At 49.2% G+C, this 25,611-nt stretch overlaps 1 protein-coding gene across 1 annotated transcript in view; it reads right to left on the bottom strand.

The window, feature by feature from the left end:
• The window catches only part of LOC148046968 (paired box protein Pax-7-like), a gene marked incomplete at its 5' end in the record, with an annotated part of 46,278 nt that overhangs the window by 3,951 nt on the left and 16,716 nt on the right, over window positions 1–25,611 (bottom strand). The window contains 1 exon segment of the mRNA XM_087712140.1: window positions 3,068–3,314. Coding sequence (XP_087568266.1) covers window positions 3,068–3,314 — 247 coding nt within the window.

Here is a 25,611-nt window from a genome sequence, read left to right as displayed (position 1 = left end):
CTCAACCCTCCAGGCTGGCACTCTTCCTCCAAGGAGGGCCAAGGAGGTGGTGGGCAACGGCTCGGGCACAGGGCCAAGGGGGGGAGGGGAAAGGATGCCGCTAAAGCTTCGAGCCGCAGGCCTTTTTTAAGCCTCCCCACCCAACTTTTACGAAGTTGGCACAGCGGGCGGGCGGGAATTGCCACCGGCGGCCACTGCAGTGCCAACTTACGACGTTCGATTCCCCGTCCGCGGTACCGTGGCGAAAGCGTTCACGAGCCGCACATTTAGGCTGCACTTTGCACATAGACCCAGAATGAATGAAGGGGGGGGGGAAGGTTTGGGGTCTAAACACCCCAGGGACTTATAGGAGAAAAAGGTAACATGAACTCGGGGGGGTCTTTTGTGGAGGTATTATTTAGAGGTGATTTTAGGAGGGGGGAGTGGGAGAAGCCCCTTATTTGGAGGGGAATCTGGTTCCTGGAGATTTGTGTGGCGGTTTGCTTTTGACACCATTTCCTCCATCTCAGGGTGAGGCCAGTATCCAGGCTCTCTGCACCCAAAGGCCAGGGGAGGCCCAAAGATGGGGGGGCCTGGGGGCCCTGTCGAGAAAGGGGTGGTTGGGGTTCAGCTCAGGCTCCGAATGGAGGCAGAATCCCCCTCCGCACTGTCCTCCTTCCCTTCCTCCCTCCTTTCCTTTTCTTCTTTTTTCTCTCCTCTCCTCTTCCCCCTTCCCTTCTCCCTCTTTCCATTCCCCCAAAATTCTCCCTTTCTCTCCTCTTTTCTCTTCTCCCTCTTTCCATTCCTCTAAAATTCTCCCTTCCTCTTCTCTTCTCTTTTCTCTTCTGCTCTCCCTCCTTCCAATCCCCTGAAATCTGCCTTTCTCTTTTCTCTTCTCTTCTCTCTCCTTCCATTCCTCTAAAATTCTCCCTCTTCTCTTTTCTCTTCTCCTCTCCCTCCTTCCAATCCCCTAAAATCCACCTTTCTCTTTTCTCTTCTCCCTCTTTCCATTCCCCTAAAATTCTCCCTTTCTCTCCTCTCTTCTCCCTCTTTCCATATCTCTAAAATTCTCCCTCTTCTCTTCTGCTCTCCCTCCTTCCAATCCCCTGAAATCCGCCTTTCTCTTTACTCTTCTCTTCTCTCCCTCTTTCCATTTCTCTAAAATCCTCCCTTCCTCTTCTCCTCTCCCCTCCCCTCCCCCTTTAGAAACCCAGAGCAGAGGAACCCCTGGGGCCAGGGCGCTAGAGAGAGGAAGGTAGAAACTTTGCTTTGCTTCCCCCTTGTCTAATGAGCTGAGGTGGAAGAGAGAAGGGCCGTCTTCCTCCCAGCTGAAGTCTGGCCTGGCTGCCTGCTGACCAGAGCTCGATGAGAGGAGTGGGCGACCAGCTCAGTGCCCCCTTGCTGCTTCAACTTCTTGGGGGGAGTTAGGGAGGCCCAGGGGAGAGGCTGGCAGGGCATCCGGGGTGGGGGGGATTTTGCCAAGTGCCCCTTTGCCCCTCTTCTGCCAAATTCAGAAAGGGAGGAGGCCAGCGGCCGATGCTGGCTCTCTCTCCCCCCCCCCCCCGTATCTGAGGGTCTCTCCCTCCCCAAATGCAGCTCATGGTTTTTTTGGGGGGGGGGGTGTTTCCCCCTCCTGTCCTCAGCCGTGCACAAAAACACAACATACGTTACATACAGAGAGGCACATCTATAGAGGTGTGTGTTTGTGTGTGTGTGTGTTTGTGTGTGTGTGTGTGTGACTAACGCTTGGCCTGGAGGCATCTCTCTGGCCTGGAATTTGTCTCGGGCTTTTTATCACTTCCACGTGTGGCTGGGCTTCACCACCAGAAGCGAGAGGAAGGTCAAGGGGGGGGGGGAGTCACAGGCCAAACTTTTTTTGGGGGTGGGGGTGGGGGTGTTCTTCCCGGGGATTGGGGGTGGGTGGGAGAAGAGGTGAGGGAGCGTTCACAGCCCCCCCCCTTCCCGGTCTCCCATGGCAGCCGTTTCTCATTTGGGGAAGGGAAGCGCATGAAAAGGAAAACGGAGGGACCCCGAGGGTCAATTGGGGAGGCCCCCCCCCGGGGAAGGGGAAAGCGGGGGTGCCTCAAACCTCACCAGGGAATATACTCCGGCACAAGGACTAAGGGACAGTGGGGAAATCCTTTTTTTACTACTGGTTCTGTGGGCGTGGCTTGGTGGGCGTGGCTTGGCAGGGGTCATGTGACTATGTAGCCACGTAACCAGGGGATCAAAAGACAGAAACTCACTGTAACCATGTCCTGCTGGAGCAGGGTTGGACTAGATGACCTCCAGGTCCCATCCAGCCCTCGAATTATCCTCTGAAGCTGCCTCTAGTGCCAGGTTTGTAGTCCTTCCTTCCTCTCCGGTTTCCATCCCTCTCTTTCTTTCTTTTTTCTTTTTTTCTCTTTTTTCTCCTTTCTTTTTTTCTCCCTTCTTTCTTTTTCTCTCTGTCTCTTTCTTTCTTTCCTTCCTCCCTTCCTTCTTTCTTTTTCTCTGTCTCTATCTTTCTCTCTCAATCTCTTTCTTTCTTTTTCTCTGTCTGTCTTTCTCTTTCTTTCCTTCTTTCTTTTTTCTTTCTTTCTTTCTTTTTCTCCCTTCTTTCTTTTTCTCTGTCTCTGTCTCTTTCCTTCCTTCTTCCTTTCTTTTTTTCTCTCTCTCTTTCTCTCTCTCTCTCCTTCTTTCCTTCTTTCTCTCTCTCTGTGTTTCTCTCTCTTTCCTTCTATCCTTTCTTTTTCTCCATTCCTTCTTTTTCTCTCTGTCCCTGTCTTTCTCTCTCTTTCCTGCCTGCTTGCTTTCTTTCTTTCTTTCTTTCTTTCTTTCTTTCTTTCTTTCTTTCTTTCTTTCTTTTTCTCCCTTCTTTCTTTTTCTCTCTGTCTCTCTTTCTCTCTCTTTCCTTCCTTCTTTCTTTCTTTTTCTTTCTCCCTTCTTTCTTTTTCTCTCTCTCTGTCTTTCTCTCTCTTTCTTTCTTGGAGGCCCCAAAGGGTCACCCCCACCATTGGCATTTCTGTGGAGGCCCTCTAGGCAGGAGTGCAGCCCCCTCCCCATCTCCATCTCTTTCAGGTGACACCCAAGACGGAAGGATACTCACTCTGGCCGTACTGGCCGTACTGGTAGCCGGCCACGGGATCCACGCTGTAGCCCGTGGTGGTGTAGGTGGGGGGGCAGTAGGCCTGGGAGGTGGGGAGGCTGTCCACGGACTTGATGGAGTCGCTGCGCTGGCTGCAGCTGGCCGAGATGGCATTGGCGCTGTCCAGGCTGCCGTGCAGGGGGGAAATGGAGAAGTCGGCCTGGGACTGGGGGGCCACTCCGCTGGGGTTGCTCAGGATGCTCATCACCTGCGGAGGGGGGAAGGGGGTAAGAGAAGGGTGAGTGGGTTTGGGGGGTGGCAAATAGCCATCATGGATCCCCCCCCAACAAGACAAGTTGAGCGGAGACGAAGAAATTGGCGAACAGCAGCCCTGAAGATGGTCAGTGGTCATCCCCCCCACGCCCCCCTCCAGTAGAGAGACTTCTCCCACCTCACCCCATGGCAAGAATGGGGCTTCCCTTCCCCATCATTCCTCCTTCCCGACCCTCTTTACCCACTCTTCCCTTCCCTCCCTTGCCTTCCTCTGTTCTTCACCTCCTTCACGTTTCCTTCCTTCTCTCCATTCTCTTCCCCCACTTTCCCTTCTCTTGCTTCCCTTCCCACAGTTCTCCTCCCTTCCCTCCAACTCTCCCCTCCCATTTCCCCCCTCCTTTTCCTTCTTCCCCTGATCCTTCAGTTTGTTCCCCTCCCCTACTCCAACCCCTTCCCCCTCCCCAACTTCTTCCTCACTGAACCGCTCCCCCCTCCCCATCTTACTCAGAACTCCCCTCCCCGTACAACATGCCGTCCACCTTCGCTAACCCCTTTCCTTACTCCAATTCTTTGACTTTTCCAACTACATCACCCATCTCGTTACACCAACCCAGAACCCAAACCCATCCACCTACCTCCCCAATACGTCCCTTGCACCCTATAAGCCTATCCTTGGTCTGTCTCTCAACTCATGACCCAGGGGTGGGTTCCGGCATTCGGCAGTGCCAGTCAGCTCGTGGAGACTTAGCTGGCGCGTATGCTTAATGCATGCTGTGCGCAAATGGGGCAGTAAAACAAAAATTGTTCTGCGCATGCACAGAAGCAAAAAACAAGATGGAGAACTGGTTCGAGGGTGGGGGTGGCAGGCATGGGTCTCTGCCGGTTCCACCCACCCAGCACTGAACCACTATGGGTTTGGCCTAAGTGGTCCGAACCAGTAGGAACCCACCACTGACATGGCCTATCTCTGCCCCGCCTTTCTCTCCATTGGCCCATCCTTATTCTGCCTTTCTCCCCATTGGTCCATCCTTACTCTGCCTTTCTCCCCATTGGTCCATCCTTATTCTGCCTTTCTCCCCATTGGCCCATCCTTACTCTGCCTTTCTCCCCATTGGTCTATCTTTACTCTGCCTTTCTCCCCATTGGCCCATCTTTACTCTGCCTTTCTCCCCATTGGCCCATCCTTACTCTGCCTTTCTCCCCATTGGCCCATCCTTACTTTGCCTTTCTCCCCATTGGCCTATCTTTACTCTGCCTTTCTCCCCATTGCCTATCTTTACTCTGCCTTTCTCCCCATTGGCCCATCTTTACTCTGCCTTTCTCCCCATTGGCCCATCTTTACTCTGCCTTTCTCCCCATTGGCCCATCTTTACTCTGCCTTTCTCCCCATTGGCCCATCCTTACTCTGCCTTTCTCCCCATTGGCCCATCCTTACTTTGCCTTTCTCCCCGTTGGCCTATATTTACTCTGCCTTTCTCCCCATTGGCCTATCTTTACTCTGCCTTTCTCCCCATTGGCCCATCCTTACTTTGCCTTTCTCCCCATTGGCCTATATTTACTCTGCCTTCCTCCCCATTGGCCTATCTTTACTCTGCCTTTCTCCCCATTGGCCCATCCTTACTTTGCCTTTCTCCCCATTGGCCTATATTTACTCTGCCTTCCTCCCCATTGGCCTATCCCTGCCCTCCTTGTCTTGGTCTTGTCTATCTCATTCGTGGAAACCAACCAGCATCCCCCACTTACCTTGAGATTCTCATGAGTTGCTTTCCAAGCAGGAAATGAATCCCCCATTCTGCCCAGACAGAATGAATGCCCCCCCCCCAGAATGTTTTTCAGCCATCCCCCCTCCTCCCCAAGTGTCTAGTGCCCCTCCCTTTTTTGTCCTCCCCTGTCCAAACCCTTTGCCCAGAGACTGAATTATGTTGTACATTTTGCAGATCAAAGTGAAAAGCACACCCTGTAGTTTATTTCACACTGTGATGCTGCCCCTCAAGATCAGTGTAAGGAAAAAGGTGGAACATCCATTGACCTCATGATAGGACTTCCTTCTTCCTTCCTTCCTTCCTTCCTTCTCATTTATCCATCCATCCAACCTATCTCTCCTTCATTCCTTCCTTCCTTCCCATCTATCCATCCATCCAACCTATCTCTCCTTCCTTCCTTCCTTCCTTCCTTCTTTCCTTCCTTCCTTCCTATCTACCCATCCATCCAACCTATCTCTCCTTCCTTCCTTCCTTCCTTCCTTCCTTCCTTCCTTCCTTCCTTCCTTCCTTCCTTCCTTCTCATCTACCCATCCATCCAACCTATCTCTCCTTTTTTCCTTCCTCTTCCTTCCTTCTCATCTACCCTACCCATCTATCCAACTTCTCATCTACCCATCCATCCAACCTATCTTTCCTTTCTTCCTTCCTCTTCCTTCCTTCTCATCTACCCTACCCATCCATCCAACCTATCTCTCCTTCCTTCCTTCCTTCCTTCCTTCCTTCTTTCCTTCCTTCCTTCCTATCTACCCATCCATCCAACCTATCTCTCCTTCCTTCCTTCCTTCCTTCCTTCCTTCCTTCCTTCCTTCCTTCCTTCCTTCCTTCCTTCCTTCTCATCTACCCATCCATCCAACCTATCTCTCCTTTTTTCCTTCCTCTTCCTTCCTTCTCATCTACCCTACCCATCTATCCAACTTCTCATCTACCCATCCATCCAACCTATCTTTCCTTTCTTCCTTCCTCTTCCTTCCTTCTCATCTACCCTACCCATCCATCCAACCTATCTCTCCTTCCTTCCTTCCTTCCTTCCTTCCTTCCTTCCTTCCTTCCTTCCTTCCTTCCTTCCTTCCTTCCGGCATAAGCTGTGTTGTGATTTGGGAGCTGACATATCCCTGTGTCTCTAACAATAATTGTGTAAGAGAAGAATTAGCCTAGCCAAGGGAGGGGTTGAGAAAGAGGAATCAGCCTGGAATCCTTACGTCAACACCAAAGAATCAGGTCCAATTCCCCTTTACTGCCATGGACTCTTACCTAACCAAGTCCTGGCTATTACTTGAATGGTGTGTCAGCTTTTTGTAATAAATCACTCAAATTGTACCTTCATGTGCAAACATGGTCTGTCGCACCTGACAAGTTCCCATAATTCCCATCCTCTAGACCAGGGGTGTCAAACTCAATTGCATTGAGGGCCACATCAGAGTCGCTTTTGACCTTGGGGGAGGGGGATGGGTGTGGCCTGGGGACCGTCGTCTGGTGGGCCGTGGTCAGCTCAACATTTGTCACCTGTGGTGGCCAAGTGCTAAGGCAGGAGTCTCCTCAGTCCCTCCCTCACTCATTATAACTTCTTTCCTTCCTTCCTTCCTTCCTTCCTTCCTTCCTTCCTTCCTTCCTTCCTTCCTTCCTTCCTTCCTTCCTTATGTACACATTCATCCAACCTATCTCTCCTTCCTTCCTTCCTTCCTTCCTCCTTTTTCTTTGTTACTTCCCTCTTCCTTCTCCTTCCTTCTTTCTTCCCCTCTTTCCTTCTTTTTCCTTCCGTGCTCTCTTCCCCTCTTCCCTTATTTGTCTTTGTCTTTCCTCTTTCCCTTTCTCCTTTCCTGCCCTATTCTTGCATTATCATTTCCTGGGCAGCTCCGCGGGCCGGATCTAAACACCCGGTGGATCGGATCTGGCCCGCGGGCCTTGAGTTCAACACCCCTGCCCTAGACGGTGCTGAGTGGGGCTCCCCTGCAGCTGGAGAGACAGGAACACAGGCTCACCAGTTGGAGCGCACCACAGTTTCCAACCCACTTGTGCTGCACTGGTTTCGTTGTGGGCCCTGTGTTACCATCCCTCCAAAAAAAAAACCTCCTGGGAAGGAAGAGAAGGCTGAGCTCCATCCTAGCTCATCCCCCTCCCCATTTTTGACCTTGCTTTTCTATATTTTACTCCGAGGGGAGGGAAGTACCATGGCTAACCAAAATCAATACTCTCTCCGTATCCAATAGGTATTAGAATTTAATAGCATTATTATTATTACTATTATTGTTATCAGGAGCCACATCTCTCCTTCAGTCGATCTGCAGGACTGAAGCCTTCTCCCGCCTCCCTCGCTCCCATTCCCCCCTTGCATTGCCCCCCTACCCAATTTTGCACTTTTGCACACGATCCGAACCTTCTTGTCTCTTTTGGGGGGGGGGGAGGAGAGACTTCCAGGATGTCCTCAAGTCCCTAAAGCTCACCACCTCTGGTTTACAAAATGCTTGAATATGGAGGTTTTTAAAAGCCAACGCATTTCTAGGCTGTATAAACAGAGGGATAGAATCAAGATCACATGAAGTGTTGATACCACTTTATAATGCCTTGGTAAAGCCACACTTGGAATACGGCATCCAGTTTTGGTTGCCACCATGTAGAAAAGATGTGGAGACTCTAGAAAGAGTGCAGAGAAGAGCAACAAAGATGATGAGGGGACTGGAGGCTAAAACATACGAAGAACAAGAACGGTTGCAGGAACTGGGTGTGTCTAGTTTAATGAAAAGAAGGACTAGGGGGAGACGTGATAACAGTCTTCCAATATCTCAGGGGTTTCCACAAAGAAGAGGGAGTCAAGCTATTCTCCAAAGCACCTGAAGGCAGGACAAGAAGCAACAGATGGAAACTAATCAAGGAGAGAAGCAACCTAGAACTAAGGAGGGATTTCCTGAGGGTTAGAACAATTAATCAGTAGAACAATTTGCCTCCAGAAGTTGTGAATGCTCCAACACTGGACATTTTTAAGAAGATGTTGGATATCCATTTGTCTGAAGGGGTGTAAGGTTTCCTGCCTAAGCAGGGAGTTGGACTAGATGACCTTCAAGGTCCCTTCCAACTCTGTTATTCTGTATTCTAAGTAAAGACCAGACAAAACAGGCTTTGTTCTGCTTAGTAACTTTAACCTAAGAGGCCTGATTCGGTTCGAATCTCCGGATACAATGCAGGCAGCTGAAACCTTCATTCTCTATCCTTTTCTGATAATTCCCCCCTCCTTTTCTGGGCTTGTCCACTATTCTCCTGTTTTTACAGACCCCTCCCCTCAAAAAACAAACAATGGAACCCCCCCCCCCCCCGACACACACACATACACACACACACCATTGTGCTTCTCCCCGCGGGATTTCATCACCCCTCTGGTCCCTCACTTTAAAAGAAGTGGCACTTCTCCTCTTTCTGTCTTCCTTTTTCTTTTTTTTTTTTTTTAAATGTAATTAATTCTCTCCGTTTCTGAGCTGGCCCCGAGGGCGTCTCGCTGTGGAGATTCACGCCGCAAATGTGCATCCTTTACGATAAACGCAGTTGGCTTTGGCACACCACGCGCAGCGAACAGAGGCAATCATAACCGGCGTGTTCGGTTTTATTGGAGGCTGCAAAGAGTCGGGTCTGGGGAGGGTGGGGGGGCTGCAAAAACGGGGTCCCAGGTTGAGAAAGGAGGGTGTTTTTTTTCCAGATTTTGGTGGGGGCGAATCCAAATCCCGAACCTAGTTTGAATGCCTCATGGCAGGCTCTGATTTGCAAAAAAGATGGTTAAAGTCACATTGCCGCTTCTCGGAGAATTTAGAATCTGAATAGAGATGGAAGGGACCTTGGAGGTCTTCTAGTCCAACCCCCTGCTCAGGCAGGAGACCCCTGAGCATTTCAGACAAGTGGCTGTCCAGCCTCTTAAAAACCTCCAGTAATGGACCGTCCACAACTTCTGTTCATTATCCTCACTGTTAGGAAGTTTCTCCTTAATTCCAAGTTGCTTCTCTCCTTGATTAGTTTCCATTCATTATTTCATGTCTCACCTTCTGATGCTTCCCTCTTCTTTGTGGCAGCCCCTCCAATAAAGGAATCCTGCTATCATGTCCTCCCTTGTCCTTCTTTTCTCTAGACTGGCCATACCCAAATCCTGCAACCGTTCTTCATACGTTAGCGACAAAGTTCGCACATTTCCTCCCCACAAACACATTCGGTTATCAAACTACCTTGATCTTTCATTTGTTTTATGTTCTCTTCGGCTATTAAAGCTTTTAAGAGGACATTTGGCACATTCCACCAGGCACTGGAGATGTATCAGGAAACAGAGGTTGGCAAAGATGTTTAAAGACAACTCAGCTAAACGTTGGAAGTGCCATCAAATACCTGGATCATATGTGGTGGAGAGGCAAAGAAATATTGGACAAAAATTAAGACATGGTTGGAAGAGAGGATGCAACAACGCATTGAGCTGAAGCCAGAAACATTTCTGCTGGGAATTCTACCTGAAATTTATAATAAAGAGAATATATATTTAATCATTCATATATTAATGCAGCTAGAATTCCCTCCCCTCGCTTATAGGTACATGGGCTTAAGTGAAGCCTGATGAGGCAAGGTGGCTTAAGGAATAAAATAAAAGGAACCCTCAGCACGAAGCTTCACTGTTTCTTGGTCTCCGCCAAGCCCTTATGGCAGTTCTTGGGGACCAGAATAAACCATGTTTTGTTTCAACCGCATGGATGGATTCGTACTTGGCCTCTGCCCAACCCCTCCAGCTGCCTTGCCCACCTGGGACACAGGTGTGCAAGCCTACCTGAGTTTTCTTGCTCTGGGACCAAACCAAGAGATGGGTCAGAGACAGAGACGGGGTTAGAAGCTAAGAGCTTTGATAAATTAAGACATGGTTGAAAGAGATGATACAACGATGTATTGAGCTGAAGCCAGAAATATTTCTGTTAGGAATTCTACCTGAAATTTATAATAAAGAGAATGTATATTTAATCCTTCATGTATTAACCACAGCTAGAACTGTATTTGCACAACATTGGAAAAGTGTAGAGATTCCTATGGATGAGAAGGTGATAAGGAAAATATTAGAATGTGCAGAAATGAACTGATTAACATTAGAAATTAAAGAGAAAGAGCAAAAGTGAATATTATATAATTTGGGAAGTATTTTACCAATGGTTGGGGAGAAAAAAGGGAGTTTGGAAATGAAGAAAACTAAAAAAATAAGTAGATAACACACGGTATATAAAGATATAAAACGCTTAGTATGTGTATGATAAGAATAATGATGTTTAATGTTGGTACATTATTACTAGAAGATATTAAGAAGAAAAACTGAGTGTTTTATAATGTTTAAATGTTTAATATATTATAATACTAAGCATAGGGAAATAATATTAATATGAATGGGAAAGATGTGGCAAATGAGGAACAATGTGGCACAGAGATGTTTGCACCCGGATGACACACTGCATAAGGAAAGAGGGAATGTTTATGTTTGTAATTGAAAAAGAATAAAACAGAGCTTCAAATTGTTTTGGAGGGCAGATGAACGACGCAAGAACATTGTCTGTTCAGAAGAGACACCCAGGAGCAGAGATAGTATAAAAGCCCAGGAGATCAGACTTCACTTCCCAGAATCCTTAGCTAGCAAAGGGGATTGTGGGAAGCCACGTCCCGGACTCTAGAAGGGATGCCCTTTGGCAGAGGGGGGGACTCTTGGCCAGTTTCCCCCTATTTCTTACCAAGGAAACCAGGCAGGTAATGTGCCCCAACAACGCTACAGGAAAATAGGAAGGGGGCGGAAGAATATTTCCCTGCCTGCCTCGCGTTGTGCCTGCAAAGCCGAGTCGGATTTCGCCTGTAAGGGGTCAATCCATCGGAGGCCTTTGCCAACCTTGGCAGAATCGCTCGACAAAGCGGAGATCTTGCCGTCATTAGAGGGGGATTTTCTCGCGCGCTTTCGTCTCCGTTCCCCTAATCCCCCCACTGTGGATTCTGGGACGGCTAGGCCCAATTTAATATTTCCATCCCTTGGCTTTATCCCTCTCTCCAGAGCTAAGTAAGTGTCCCCCCGTCTCCCCCCCACACACATCCTCCTCCATGCTAAAACCCTCTGCTTAATCAATGGGAATCAATAAGAGAGGCGATTAGGACAGTACGCAGAGGACAGATTTTTCCTTTCTTGTCTCCTTTGCTGTGCTGGGGTGCATGTGTCTCTCTTGTCTTGTGTGAGAATTATGGCCCCGTCCAAAGCTAATAAAGTCGAAGCTCCTTTCTCTTTTCCCCTTAGACCATATTTTTTTGGGGGGGGGGTCATTCAATTAGGGAAGAAAGTTCCCCCCTTTACTTCCAAGGAGGCCAACGCGCGCAACTGTAAAAGATTTTCGCCACACTCCAGGCTTTCTATAAAGCATCTCTAAATATGGGTGATAGAAAAATCTCCCCAAATCTTCCTTCCTTGGGGAATATGCGGGAGAGGGGTTACCTGTAAGGATGGCCAGGTACTGCGTCACCACCAGCTTGCCCATCAGAATGGACAAAACCCTGATTTCTTCTTCCCCCAAATTCACACATCCCAGGGGACAAAAATTTCATTAACAGGAGCTGGAAGACAGATCTAGCAAGGACATAAATATTAAGGTAAAGGTTCCCCTTTTGCACATATGTGCCAGTCGTTCCCGACTCCAGGGGGCGGTGCTCATCTCCGTTTCAAAGCCGAAGAGCCAGCGCTGTCCGAAGACGTTCTCCGTGGTCATGTGGCCAGCATGACTCAACGCCGAAGGTGCATGGAGCGCTATGGCCTTCCCACCAAAGGTGGTCCCTATTTTTCTCCTTGCATTTTTATGTGCTTTCGAACTGCTAGGTTGGCAGAAGCTGGGACAAGTCAGGGGAGCTCCCTCCGTTACGCGGCGCGAGGGATTCCAACTGCCAATCTTTCTGATCGACAAGCTCAGCGTCTTAGCGACCGAGCCCTTATACATAACATCAATCTTAGGACTTTGTAATTCCTATATATTCCTAACCCCCCATCCATGGAGGCATCTGCCTGTCTGATCTCAAATGGGAGAAGGGAAGGAAGGATGAAATACTGTTTTGACTTTTAAAAGGAGATCTGGTGTGAATTTGCAAGGAAAGGCCTATTCTGGGAGTAAATGTCTGCAAAACTCCACCCAGTGCAGATTTTTCCCATGGGCTTATAAAGAATGCAATTTTAGCGGGATGGGGGGGGGGGTGTTGGGTGGAAACCTAACTGCTTTTACAGTGCTTAAATACACATTCGGGGGGAAAAATTCATATTCCTGGCAGGAACAGGGAAGATCCACTAACTAGATCGCTAACTTGGCACGCTTTTCTCTTGGCTGGGATGACCCCTTTCTCCTTGCCACCCCATACAAGCCCAACGAGGGGCAACGCGGCTGAAGGTCACCCTGCCCTCCATCTCCCTCCTCTTCCTCTCGCACCCTTCTTGGAGCCTTCCGCTAAGCGGATCCCTTCCCTATCGCAGCCCCTGCAGACTCCGGTAATGGAGTGCCGGGTTGCTGCTTCATTGCTTCCAAACAAGATTTCGTGAGATCCTTTGAGGTTTTCCACCCGCCTGAAGCCCCCTCTGCTTTCCTTCCCCCCCCCTTCGTTTCCCGCGACAGACAGCCGTAAGAAGCCACAACAACGGTGAAAACGGACCTGACAGTACAAAGACATCTCAGAATGGTGGGCATATCCCAGCCTGAGGCTACGTTGTTTAGTGCACTGATAGTCTTTCGGTCCTCCCCACCCCCCCAAACCCCCCTGCCTTCATCCCCACCTCGGATGGAGCAAGCTTTTTTTGCAATCAGTTAAAGTCCAGCTTAACGACGGGCAGGAAGAGACAGACATTAAGTCAAGCCGGTGCCTCGGGGGCTTCATCAGGCAAGAGAAGGATATCAAAAAAGAGAGAGAGAGAGAGAGAGAGAGAGAAAGGTCTTGAGGAGATGAAAAAAAAGAAAGAAAATGCAATAAAGTTCACCGAAGATGTTGCCAGGCACTTGGATGCCAAATCCTGCCATTAATAAGGCTGGCTGGCAAACGAATGAAAGGAGGGAGCGAAACCAGAAGTAATTTCACTCGGCTGGTTCTCTCTCTGCCCTCCTTCTTCCTCCTGCTGTTTGCTTTGGGGGTGGGGGGGGAATGCGCCCTTCCTTCTTCTCTCCCACAGTGGGACGGGCAGGCTGCGGATGTAATGCTCTCCCCAGGTTCTCCATTCAGAAGCTGGACATTGGAAATCCCGGCGTTCGTATCCAACTGGGCTGTAATGAAGGCCCGCTGCAAAACTCAAAAGTCAGCTTCTCGGGCCCAGAGCACAACAAAAGTGTGGGGTTTTTTTTTTGGGCGGGGGGAGGTGTTTGTCCTGGAATTAAGGGGAAACTTCCTAACACTGAGGACAATGAATCAGTGGGACAGAAGTTGCCTTCGGAAATCGTGGGAGCTTCATCACCGGAAGCTTTTAAGAAGAGACTGGACAGGCACTGGTCTGGCATGGAGGAGGGCCGTGATGGCAAGCCTATGGCACGCGTGCCAGGGTTGGCACACAGAACTCTCTCTGTGGCATGGGCAATGGCCGGCGGTTCTCGTCTGGGTTCCGGCGCTCTGCCACACACGCTCCAATTTCAGCATGCGGTGCTGAAAAGGTTAACCATCACTGATACAGGGGCTCCTGCTTGAGCAGGGGGCTGGACTAGATGACCTCCAAGGTCCTTCCAGTTTCGCTTCTATTTTATTCTGAATTCGATTCTATATTCCTTATTCTGATCTGTTCTGTTCCGTTCCATTCCTTATTTCTATTCCTTCTTCATTCTTCCTATTCTATTCTATTCTATTCTATTCTATATTCCTTATTCCCTATTCTATTCTGAATTCAATTTGATTCTATTCAATTCTATTCTTCTATATTCCTTATTCTATTCTGTTCCATTCTATTCCTTAATTCTATTCCTTATTCCTATTCTATTCTATATTCCTTATTCCCTATTCTATTCTATTCTGAATTCTATTCTATTCTATTCTCCTTATTCCTTATTCCTTTTTCCTTATTCCCTATTCTATTCTGAATTCTATTCTATTCTTCTATTCTATATTCCTTATTCTATTCTGTTCCATTCCGTTCTGTTCCATTCTATTCCTTAATTCTATTCCTTATTCCTATTCTATTCTATTCTATTCTATATTCCTTATTTTCTATTCTATTCCTAGTCCTATCCTTTTCTATCCTCTTTTCTATTTCTATTCTAACCTCTTTTGTTGCAACAGAGCTAATAACGGCTCCTGTAGGCAGGTTTTGATTCCCGGCCCTGCAAAACTCTTAGCAGTCACTTTTGATTTCATGAACCCTTGCAGGCTCCGTGCCAGAATGGAGTCCTTTGTGCCCTGTCTCCAATTCCTGGGAATCTGGAGTACCAATTCTTGATGGGAAAAGAGTTGGAAGGAACAACAAAAATGTAGGCATCTGGGAATCGGGACTCCTGGGGACGGCTGCCAATGCCTAACAACTGCTTGTAAATGTTTGCAACCAGCTGGGTTGCAAAGAGATCGAACTGAAAGAAGAGTTTGCAATCAGCACCTCGGAGAGCAGCCGTGGCTTCACAACCCGAGATCAGGCGCTGGGTTTAATGTTTGGTTGATTTCCTTCTATTTCTGAATCCAGGTGCCTGGGCTTTATAAGAGGCCTCTGGACTCATTTTTCAACCTAATTCTAAATATATTAACTATGCAAAGCTTTTGCAAGCAATTCGCCCCTTTCCATACCCATAACTTGCTTTTCTCCCAGGGGGGCAGGGGTTTGCCTGAAATGTTCTCAAACTACAATTCCCAGCAGCCTCAGCCAACTCAACTTAAGAGGAAGCTCCAAAGGTGGAGAACTTTTTGAGAAAGTTGTCATGTTTTTTTTTAAAAAAAGGCCTATTGCATCTCTGTTTTTCTTCCCCTAAAATCTTCAGATCGACCAACTGGAACTGCAGAAGCCACAGAGACAAAGAAAGAATCGCGGCAACAACATGAATTAAACTTGAGAAAGTATTATTTCCACATCCTTGAATTTTCCCCGAGGGCCTTTCCAATGCTCTAAAGAATTAAAACAAAATAAAATATAATAAATTGTGGGATTGCAGCGAGGGGCTACTGACACCCAGGGAAGAGACATAAAAGGAAGCTGCAGGATTGCAACTTGAAAAAAAAAAAATGCTATTTGCTGTTAAGAAAACAATACGACCGTCGGGAATTGAGAGCTGGAGGTAGCCCAGATGTTTATCCCGAAAAGCCATTTTTTTTTCCACTGAAGAAATGATTTGAGTATGGAGAGATCAACCTAACAGGTTTCTCTAACACGTCAACCAAATTCTGCTAAATTCGGCAAGCCTAGGAAAATAACTTTTTTTTTTTGGCTGCCTTTTAAAAAAATAAATAACTTGATTTACTTTTTTTAAAGGCAGGCTGGAAGTGATGAATGATAACTTCCAAGAGGCCCTGAAAATGATGAACATTTGGGGGCTCGCCAGGCTGCCCCTCCGAGTCTGAATGCAGCGGAACTTGGTTGCAGGATAAATTTTGGAATATTTAGACAGGCTTGGTGGAGGAAAAAGAGAAGAGGAGGGGCGGAGGGTCGATCCCTGGAAGACAGAACTATTTAAAGATAATGATTGCATAAATTTAATTAATGCTTTTTCATGCTGCAAAAGGGCTATTTTGTAATTAATGTATCTAGCTGCACTAAGCATGGGAGATCAGATCTCCTCTCCCTCCCCCCCTCTCTTCGCCCTGCACCCCAATCCTTCCTCCTTCCATCCTGTCTTCTGCACCTAATGAAAGACAGAAAGCAGATGACAGAAACAATTTATCAACGAGTCCGGGTGTCAAAACCCTAATTGGGAGCACCAGGTTACTGAAAGTGAGAGGAGGAGGAGGGAGGGAGGGAAGGAGGGAAGGAGGGGGAAAAGCGGATAGGATTTGGGAAGGGGCTCCGTATCTCGGGCGCTGGGCTGGATGAAGCGGTAGTATTGGCCATTAATTGACAGGGATTAAGTGGCAGATCAGCACCAAAAGCCACGCCTGTTGCCAAGGGGCAGCTTGTTTGCACCCGTTTTAATCATCTCTGCTCTGACCTCTTGACACTGGGGGCTCATCCGCTGTGGCCGAAGCCCTGGCCAACTCCAACGCGCTTCACGCCAAACCTTTGAAGGGGCAAAAAACGGTGCAGAAGGCCAATCAAAACTGTAACTTTAGAGTTTGTAACTCCACCGGATCCTTTGAAGGCTCTTTGTAGGCGGGGGGGGGGGAGGGGGTCTCCCAACATGGCGACTTTAAAAGACCGGTGGACTTCGACTCCCACAATTCCACAGATGGCTGAGGAATTCTGGGAGTCGAAGTCCACCCGTCTTAAAAGTTGCCAAGTGTGGAGACCTCCCGGTGTAGGGTTTCATGGATGGTGTAGAGCAGGACATCTTGAAGATGTCAACTGCTGGGGAGACCGGAGGTCACCAAACCTTGAAACTCAACACTGCCGGGCTCTGACCAGCCATAGAAGCAATAGACTTATATACTGCTTCATAGTGTGTTTAGGGCCCTCTCGAAGCGGTTTACAGAGTCAGCCTATTGTCCGTCCCCCCCAACAATCTGGGTCCTCATTTTACCCACCTCGGAAGGACAGAAAGCTGAGTCAACATTGAGCGTGTAAGAATTGAACTGCGGGCAGTTGGCAGAATTAACCTGCAATATTGTATTCTAACCACAAGGAAGGAAGGAAGGAAGGAATGCCACAGACATATACCGCTTTATAGCCCTCTCTAAGCAGTTTACAAGGGTGGCTCAGTGGCTAAGACGCAGAGCTTGTTGATCAGAAGGCTGGCAGTTCGGCGGTTCGAATCCCTAGCGCCACGTAATGGAGTGAGCTCCCGAGACTTGTCTCAGCTTCTGCCAACCTAGCAGTTCGAAAGCACGTAAAAATGCCAGTAGAAAAATAGGGACCACCTTTGGTGGGGAGGGAACAGCGTTCCGTGCGCCTTCAGCGTTTAAGTCATGCCGGCCACATGACCACGGAGACGTCTTCTGACAGCGCTGGCTCTTCAGCTATGAAACAGAGATGAGCACCGCCCCCTAGAGTCAGGAACGACTAGCACGTATGTGCGAGGGGAAGCTTTACCTTAAGAGCTACTGATGCTGCTGTCAGAATCATGCTGGAAACAGGCAGGATTTAAGAGAAACCAGTGGGTTGGGGGTGGGGGGGTAAGAGAGAAGGAAGAATGCAGCAAATGGGGAGGGGGGTGCTCATCCAGGGAAGGAAAGATCCCCCCCTGCCTACTTTGCGCCATCCTCCGTTCTCCTTTTCACTTATGCACAATTAAGGGTCTCCATCACACTAGCCCTTCAAGCAAAGGAAGAGATTTGCCAAGAGGCCCCTCTTCAAAAGGTCTTGCCAGCAGCTATAATCTCTTGAGCTCCTCTCGTGGATCATGGAACCCTGATTCAGAAGGATTTTCTCGGGGGAGACAGCCGGGGGGCGGGGAGGGTTGCTTTCGATCTAGACCCCCCCCATCCTAAAGTTGGCATCTTCCAAGAACCCGAGTCCACACCTTCAAACCAGCCCATCCGTTGTCGGCGTGTCTACCTGGCGAATTCCGGCCCCTCGCAAAGCGACAACCGATGCCCGCCCACCCCTGCCGTCCCCAACCTCTCGGTGACGAATGGAAGCGACTGTCACGCTTTGTTTCACCCTCGCATTGCCTCCAACGGCCACCCCCAAACGGGCAATTTATATTTATTAGGGAACATACAATAACTGTCTCATTAAATCAAGATCCAACCACGGGTCGGGAGGCTTAATTTGAGCTGTCACCAGCCGGCCGGAAAGGGCTGTGGAGAGAAAGGGGAAAAGCTCCTTCAAGAGAGGAGACCCTCAACCAACTCTTGGGCAACCCTTCCCAACCAGAGGGGCGGGGGGAGGATCCAGATTCCCCTGCTAACTGAATAGGCAGCCACCGAATTCGGTTGGAGCCTCTGGGTGGTGGATAGGACAGAAGAGGAAGGAATCTAAGCCAGACAAGGGACAGCCCCCTCAAAAAAAAAAGGCTACTATGGGGAGGTGGAAGGGCTGCCTTTTTCTTCTCCAGGGCAGGGTTAAATCTAAAGTGAGTTAGGGAGGCACAACCACCAGGATGGGAGGGAGGGAGAGAGAGAGAGAGAGAAACGTCCTGGGCCATGCAGAGAATTACCCCCAAGCTTAGCCATGTGTTGCAAGACTGAGCAAGCGAGGGAGACAAACAGAGAAGGGAGGGGAGACTTCCAGCCTGCAGAGCAAGTGAAAAATGTCAGGGTAAATTACTCTTGACAGTGTTAATATCTGCACCACATAGCAATAATTACATGTAGATAACTAGTGAAATACCGCTCAGCTGGAGCCATCAAGATGAGTGCAGATGCTGCTAACTGCCAGCTGGGGACCTTTTCATGGTCGGGAGTTTTTTTGCATGTCCTATCCTACTGCCCTCCGCCCCCCCCCCCCCAGTTTCAATCCATCCGGCAAAACGGGAGCCCTTTCGCCCAAGGCAAACCCAACACGCAGCGGCTTCTCAAGATCATGGAAGATCCTGCTCAACTTTTAGTCTAGAGGCCCCTGCTGGCCCTTGGGTGGAATTGCAATGGATGGTGCGACTCCCCGCAAGGATTTAGACTATAAGTTGGTGGCACCCCAGAGGCTGGGGAGAGAAGAGAGAGAGGGAGGGAGGGAGGGAGAGAGAGGGAGAGAGAGGGAGAGAGAGAGAGAGAGGACCGACTTCTTGTCCTACTTCTCCTTCTCCTTCTCCCTAGCCGGAGGATTCATTTTGGAGAGAGATAGAGATATTTCCCCCAAAGTAGATGGTTTCTGTTTGGCCCACCAGTGGCCAGCTGAGCAGGCAGCAGATTCGGACAGTGAGGAGGTTGGGGAAGAACATGGGCCAGTCCTGGAGTCTGGGGAAGGCTCTGATGAGGGCTCTGTGTCGGAGGCAGAGAGCGGGCCAGAGTCGTATGCCAGTTATCAGCTGCCTTCGGAGTCAGAGATCAGTGAGGCAGAAGAACAGCTGGAGCCTGTTCCCAGTGTGCGCATGCGCAGAGTTGCCAGGCGGAGGGAACAGCTAAAGAACAGGGGTCGACTTGGGAGGAAGGCCACAGGTAGACAGTGAATGGCCCCTCCCAGAGGAAATAAAAGACCAGCAAAAAGGGAGTTTGTAGGAGAGCATTAGTTCACTTCATTGGTTCGTGACTCTCCAAGACTTCTAGCCAAGTTCTGCAGATATCAACCTGTCAGCTCTCTGTCAGTGTCTAAGGTGGGAAGGTCTCCCTCTTTTTCCCTGATCCCAGAAGATCCCCCCAAACATTGGAAAAAATTGCAGGATGGACTAGCAGACCTGCACCCGATGGGTGTTGCTTCCTAGGCTTGACTGATTCTATTAAAGCAGGAGGACCTCATGGGCCACAAATACAAAATGAAATTCAATGTAGAGAAAAGTCCTAAACCAAAAGGAGACATACAGACTGGATGAAACCAGGCTTAATAGCAGCAACTGTGAGAAGGATCTTGGAGTCTTAGTGGACAACCAGCTAAATAGGAGCCAGCAGTGTGCAGTGGCAGCCAAAAAAGTCAATGCAATCCCAAGTTGCATTAACAGAGAGATACAATCAAGATCAAGGGAGGTACTAATACCACCTTATAAAGCCCTAGTAAGGCCACACCTAGAGTACTGCATCCAGTCTTGGTCCCCACACTATAAAAAAGATGTTGAGCCTCTAGAAAGAGTGCAGAGAAGAGCAACCAGGATGATTAGTGGAATGAAGAGTAAAAGCTACAACGAACGGTTGTAGGAACTGGGCATGGCTAGTCTAGTGAAGAGAAGGACCAGGGGAGACAGGAGAGCAGTCTTCCAATATTTGAGGGGCTGCCACAGAGAGGAGCGGGGGAGTGTCAAGCTATATTCCAAAGCACCTGAAGGCCAGACAAGGAACAATGGATGGAAACCGATCAAGGAGAGATTCAACCTGGAAATAAGGAGGAATTTCTGACAGAACAATCAATCGAAGGAACAGAGGTTGCCTTCGGAAGTCGTGGGAGCTTCATCCCTGGAAGCTTTCAAGAAGAGCCTGGACTGCCATTTGTCAGAAATGGTGTATGGTCTCCTGCTTGGGCGGGTGAGTATATGTGGAGTAGATGACCTCCAAGGTCCCTTCCAACTCTGTTAATCTGTAACAATTTATGACGAGGACGATCATCCATGCCTTCTGCTTGGGCTGATGGGAGTTAAGAGTCCCACCACAGTTAAGAAGTGACCCACATGAGGAGAAATACCCTTTTTCAAAGCTCATAAACGTTCTCCGAAATATGACAAAAGGAAAAGTAATTGGGTGGAGTGGGGGGATAACCCAATAAACCCCCCAAACAGCCCCAGGGCAACTGTCAGTACAAGGGGTTCAGCTCCTTGGCAGATGCCACAAACTGATCCAGACTGACTCGCCAGGGAAGGCAATAAAAATTAAAGGGGCAAAAAAAACCACAACACCCCTCCGTTTTCTTCTGTGGAAAAACAACATAAAAAAATATGTTCTTGGGAGCTTTTTAGCTGTGAAACACCTTTTTTGTTTAGCTCGACTAATCCACTTATCGGTGGATAAAGCCACTGGCATAACACAGGGACAATGAAAAGCACATACATACCAAAACAAGAAGAAGAAGAAGAAGAAAAAGAAAAAAAACAGCAAGAAAACATTGCCCATGGCTTCTGTTTTATATTTAAAACAGCAACTAAGCAGAGAAGATTTGGGGAAGGGGGGGAGAAAATAAATGAGGACGTGCAGGAAGAATTTGCAAACAAGGCACCCTTTAAAAAAAGAAAGAAAGAGAAAAGCGGAGGGGGGAAACACACACACACACACACACACACACACACACACACACACACACACAACCAGCCTTATCAAATTAAGTTTTCTCAAGGAGATAGCCGGGGCCGATAACAATACCCCATTTTTGGGATAAGCATACGTAAACGCCTTAAGCGCTATGGGAGATGTTATCCGCGAAATGGAGGAGCAGGAGGGGAGAGGGGGAAATATGAATTTACAAGTGATATTACGGAGGTGTGTGTTTCAAATGCTTTCCTATCAATTCCCCCACACGTCTGGGAGTAAGATAGAGGCATAGGAGGGGTGAAAACGGGTAGGGCTCCTGAGGCAGGGGGGAAAAAAAATACGGAAGGCCGGATGAGCGGGTTTGGGAACAGAGAAACCGTATGCCCTAGGCCTGGGATGGCGAACCTGTGGCATGTGAGCCACAGGTGGCAGGCGGAGTCATCTCTTAGGACACGCGAGGCGTTGCCCTGTCAGCTCCAGCTGATTTTGGCCTTCATTTTCGGCTTCAGGGAAGACTCCGGAAGGAGGAAAACGGCCCATTGGGCAACCTGGAAGTTGGGAAACGGGCCGTTTCCAGCCTCCAGGGCTAGCAGGGAGGCCGTTTTTCGCCCTCCCCAGGCTCCTAGAAAGCCTCTGGAGCCCGGGGGGGAGGATGAAAAACAGACCTTGTGGGCCCACCGGAAGTTGGAAAAGGGGGATTTTTACAGCCTCCGGAGGGGTGGGGGAGACTGTTTTCACCCTCCCCAGGCTCCAAGAAAGCTGTGCGCGCATGCGCAGGGCAGCACGGTGTGCGTGTATGTCATGCGTGCATGCGCAGGGGGCATGGCACGGGGGGGTCATTAAGTTATGGGGTGGGCACGCTCGTGCTTTTAGCACTGGAGGCAAAAAAAGGTTCGCGGTGCCCATGGGTATGGGTGACAAACTCTGCTGAAGTCCAGCCTCCTCTTTCTTAACCCCCCCCCCCACTTTTTCCAGCTTCTATTTTGATCTCTCCCTTTGGCAAGGGGGCCAAAGGCTGAAAGGTGGGCAAGATGCCAACCCATTCAACGTACAGCCTCTGGAGGGGGCACCGGGCGGGTGAAGCAGGAAGACCCGCCTTTCTCCCTGGCCTCAAGTCCTTGCACTGCGCTGGGCATCAATCACAGGCATCAATCACGGGCATCAATCATGGGCACCCACCTGTCAAGTTGGCCTGTGGAACTAAACGGAAACACTTGGCAGCCAGGAGGGCTGACCTCCTTGGCAGGGTTGTGCAAGGGAGCCCAGGGTGGTGACCGTCACTGCCTCCCTCCCCCAGGGATGAAAGTGGGGAGGAGAGGAGGACAAGGGGCAAGAGGTGATGGAGAAAGGAAGGGTTGGGCAGGAAGAAAGGAGCTTCGAGGGGTGATCTTTCGAAGGAGCAGCACAGGAGACCTGGGATATCAATGTTATTGTGACAGACCCACAACTGGCTGTCGGTGCATGGTGTGAAAACATGGGGGAATCAGACATGCCCTCCCAACTGTGGGACCACCGTAGCCATTTCTCCCCAGGGTGGGCAAAAGACTTTGCAATCTCAGTGGCTAAGACGCTGAGCTTGTGGGTCAGAAATGGTCGGCAGTTTGGCGGTTCAAATCCCTAGTAGAGGTCTCCTGCGTGAGCAGGGGGTTGGGCTAGATGACCTCCAAGGTCCCTTCCAACTCTGTTACTGTTGCTGGTGATGTTTTGTGTCTGGCAAGTTAGGAGAAAAACAGAATCAAGTCCTTTGGACTGCAAGGCGATCCAGCCGGTCAGTCCTAGAGGAGATCAACCCTGACTGCTCTTTAGAAGGCCAGATCCTGAAGAGGAAACTCAAATACTTTGCCATCTGATGAGAAGGAAGAAGGACCCCCTGGAGAAGAGCCTCATGCTGGGAAAGATGGAGGACAAAAGAAGAAGGGGACGGCAGAGAAGGAGGTGGCTGGATGGAGTCACCAAAGCATCCAGTGTGAGCTTCAATGGACTCCAGAGGATGGTAGAGGACAAGAAGGCCTGGAGGAACGTTCTCCATGGAGTCGCGATGGGTCGGGCAGGACTTCACAACTAACAACAACAACAAGCATCTAAACAAAAGGTTTTGGACCACAAATCACGTTCTCCCTGCCAGTCAAAAGAGTAATGGCGGTTTAAAATATTTAAAACTGTGGAAGGTGGCATGGGACCGGGAAGGGGGGGGGGTTGAGGGCAGCCCCCTTCCCCCAGCCACAGAATTTGGGGCCACATCCACATCACCCATGAAACTCAACAGAAGAAATTAATAAAGGAGAGTTTAGCTCATGGTGGACATGAGGGGCTTCTTGGTGCTCTCTGAGCTTGGTGGTTTTCTGTAGATGTTTCATGACCCAACTAGGTAACCTCATCAGTGCTGGAAGGGAGTGGGGTTTGCAGGGGGAAGGAGGGGGACAACTGTGGGGTCATTGATACTTTCTGGACCTGGGGTTTTTTCCCCCCAGACATTTCATTACCCAAGAAGGTAACCTCATCAGTGCCTTTTCTTTCTTTCTTTCTTTCTTTCTTTCTTTTCTTTCTTTCTTTCTTTCTTTCTTTCTTTCTTTCTTTCTTTCTTTCTTTCTCTCTCTCTCTCTCTCTCTCTCTCTCTCCCATTTCCTTCCTTCCTTCCTTCCTTCCTTCCTTCCTTCCTTCCTTCCTTCCTGAATGTATAGTTGTATAGACCCCAGAAAGGAGAGAGAGGAGACCAAAGCCTCATGTCTCTCTTCTTCTCTCTCTAAAGTGTCTCCCCTCCCTCCCCGCGGCTCTGTCTTCTATTTCTCCCTCCCCCCCCCATGCTCCCCCACCCTCCCTAAAACGAGGAAAGTCTATTTGCACCCCCTGAGTCGCTCTCTAGGGCTGGGGCTGCCTGTATCGGCTCAAGGAAGCTTAGGGCCTTGTCTCCTTGGATTTAGACTGAAAATTTTTATTTTCTGCTGCGCTCAGATAAATGTGGAAATCCTGATTGCCAATATTTCCTGTTTATCAGTGAAATGCAGCGCGGGTCCTGCGAAGGGAGGGGCGCTAAGAAAGGGATGGCGTCCTTCCCCCTTTCCTCCGTGTCACCTTTTCCAGCCTCTCCTTCCCGTCTCCATCCTCCCCCCCACCCCACATCCCCCCCCAAAAAAAGCGCTGGTGGAATTCAACTTTAAAGCAGACAAGGGAGCCAGCCGCGTACATTTCCGCAGGCAGGGTTTGAACCCACGTAGCTGCCCATCGAGGGGTTCTTGTTTCCACAGGGATCGTTTGGGGGGGGGGGCTCAGCGGCGGAGTGGGCATGGAGAGAACTATTCATGCCAATCTGGAAAGGGGAGGGTTTGGCACCTTGGGCAGAGGACCTAAAGCAGAAGATTTGGAGAAATGGATGCTTCCTAAATTTTGGGTCATAACATCTGCCCAGAATTTCCGCCTGGTGGATTTGTGGCTTTCTAACCCACGTTTTGTGGATGCTCTTGGGTCAAAACTTTGCTCTGCTCAGCTGTCTCTTTATCATCAACCATCTTGGTTTGGCATGGATGGGAGGGAGCAGAACCAAGTTGCCCTTGGATGGTCAGCCACACCTCTTCCCCAGAAGTGGGTTTCACATCATTTTACCCCCCCAGTTCAACACGCACCGTAAATTTGAGCATGCACAAGCACGCATGCTTTGTGAGCGCGCATACCGGTGATGGGATTCCAAATCTTTTCCTATCGGTTCTATGAGAGCATGAGCATCCTACACGGGCACAGCACGCAAAGACCGCCCTCGGTGTCAGCACTGGTGAGCTGAGCTGTTTTTTTAGCTCAGCTGAGGTGTGCCTATCTGCTCTGCCACACAAATTGGCTGAGCTAACAAACAAGGGAATAGAGGACAGGGAACGACGGGGGCGGGAGAAAGAGGAAGAGAGGAAGAGAGAGAGAAAGGAGAGAGAAAGAGAGAGGAAGAGAGGAAGAGGAAGAGAGAGAAAAAGAAGGACAGAAAGAAAAAGGGAGAAAGAGAGAAAGAGAGAGACACAAACGACGGGTGCAGGAGGGCGGGATCAGCCAGAGGTGGCATTTGCCAGTTCTCCAAACTACTCAAAAGAGGGAGAGGAAGAGAGAAAGAGAAAGAGAAAAGGACAAGGGAGAAAAAGTGAGAAAAAGAGAAAAACAGAAAGAGAAACAGAAAGAGAGAGAGAGAAAGAGGAAGAGAGAGAGAGAAAGGAGAGAGAAAGAGAGAGAAAGAGAAAGAGAGAAAAAGAAAGACAGAGAAAAAGGGAGAAAAAGAGAAAGAGAGAGAAAGAGAGAGACCAAAACGACGGGGGTGGGAGGGCGGGGCCAGCCAGAGGTGGCATTTGCCAGTTCTCCAAACTACTCAAAAGAGAGTGAGGAACAGAGAAAGAGAAAGAGAAAAAGACAAGGGAGAAAAAGGGAAAAAAAGAGAAAGAGACAGAAACAGAAAGAGGGAGAGAGAAAGAGGAAGAAAGAAAGAGAGAAAGGAGAGAGAAAGAGAGAGAGAAAGAGAAAGAAAAAGAAAGGTAGAGAAAAGGGAGAAAAAGAGAAAGAGAGAGAAAGAGAGAGACCAAAACGATGCGGGCGGGAGGGTGGGGCCAGCCAGAGGTGGCATTTGCCGATTCTCCAAACTACTCAAAATTTCTGCTACCGGTTCCCTGA

This window comes from Thamnophis sirtalis, unplaced genomic scaffold, assembly GCF_051295495.1.
Source record: "Thamnophis sirtalis isolate CommonGarterSnake01/CBP01778 unplaced genomic scaffold, rThaSir2_p1.2 scaffold_4, whole genome shotgun sequence".
In the NCBI taxonomy this organism is placed as follows: domain Eukaryota; kingdom Metazoa; phylum Chordata; class Lepidosauria; order Squamata; family Natricidae; genus Thamnophis; species Thamnophis sirtalis.
The sequence above is the reverse complement of the archived record's forward strand: the minus strand, read 5'-3'. Positions and strand labels throughout refer to the sequence as shown.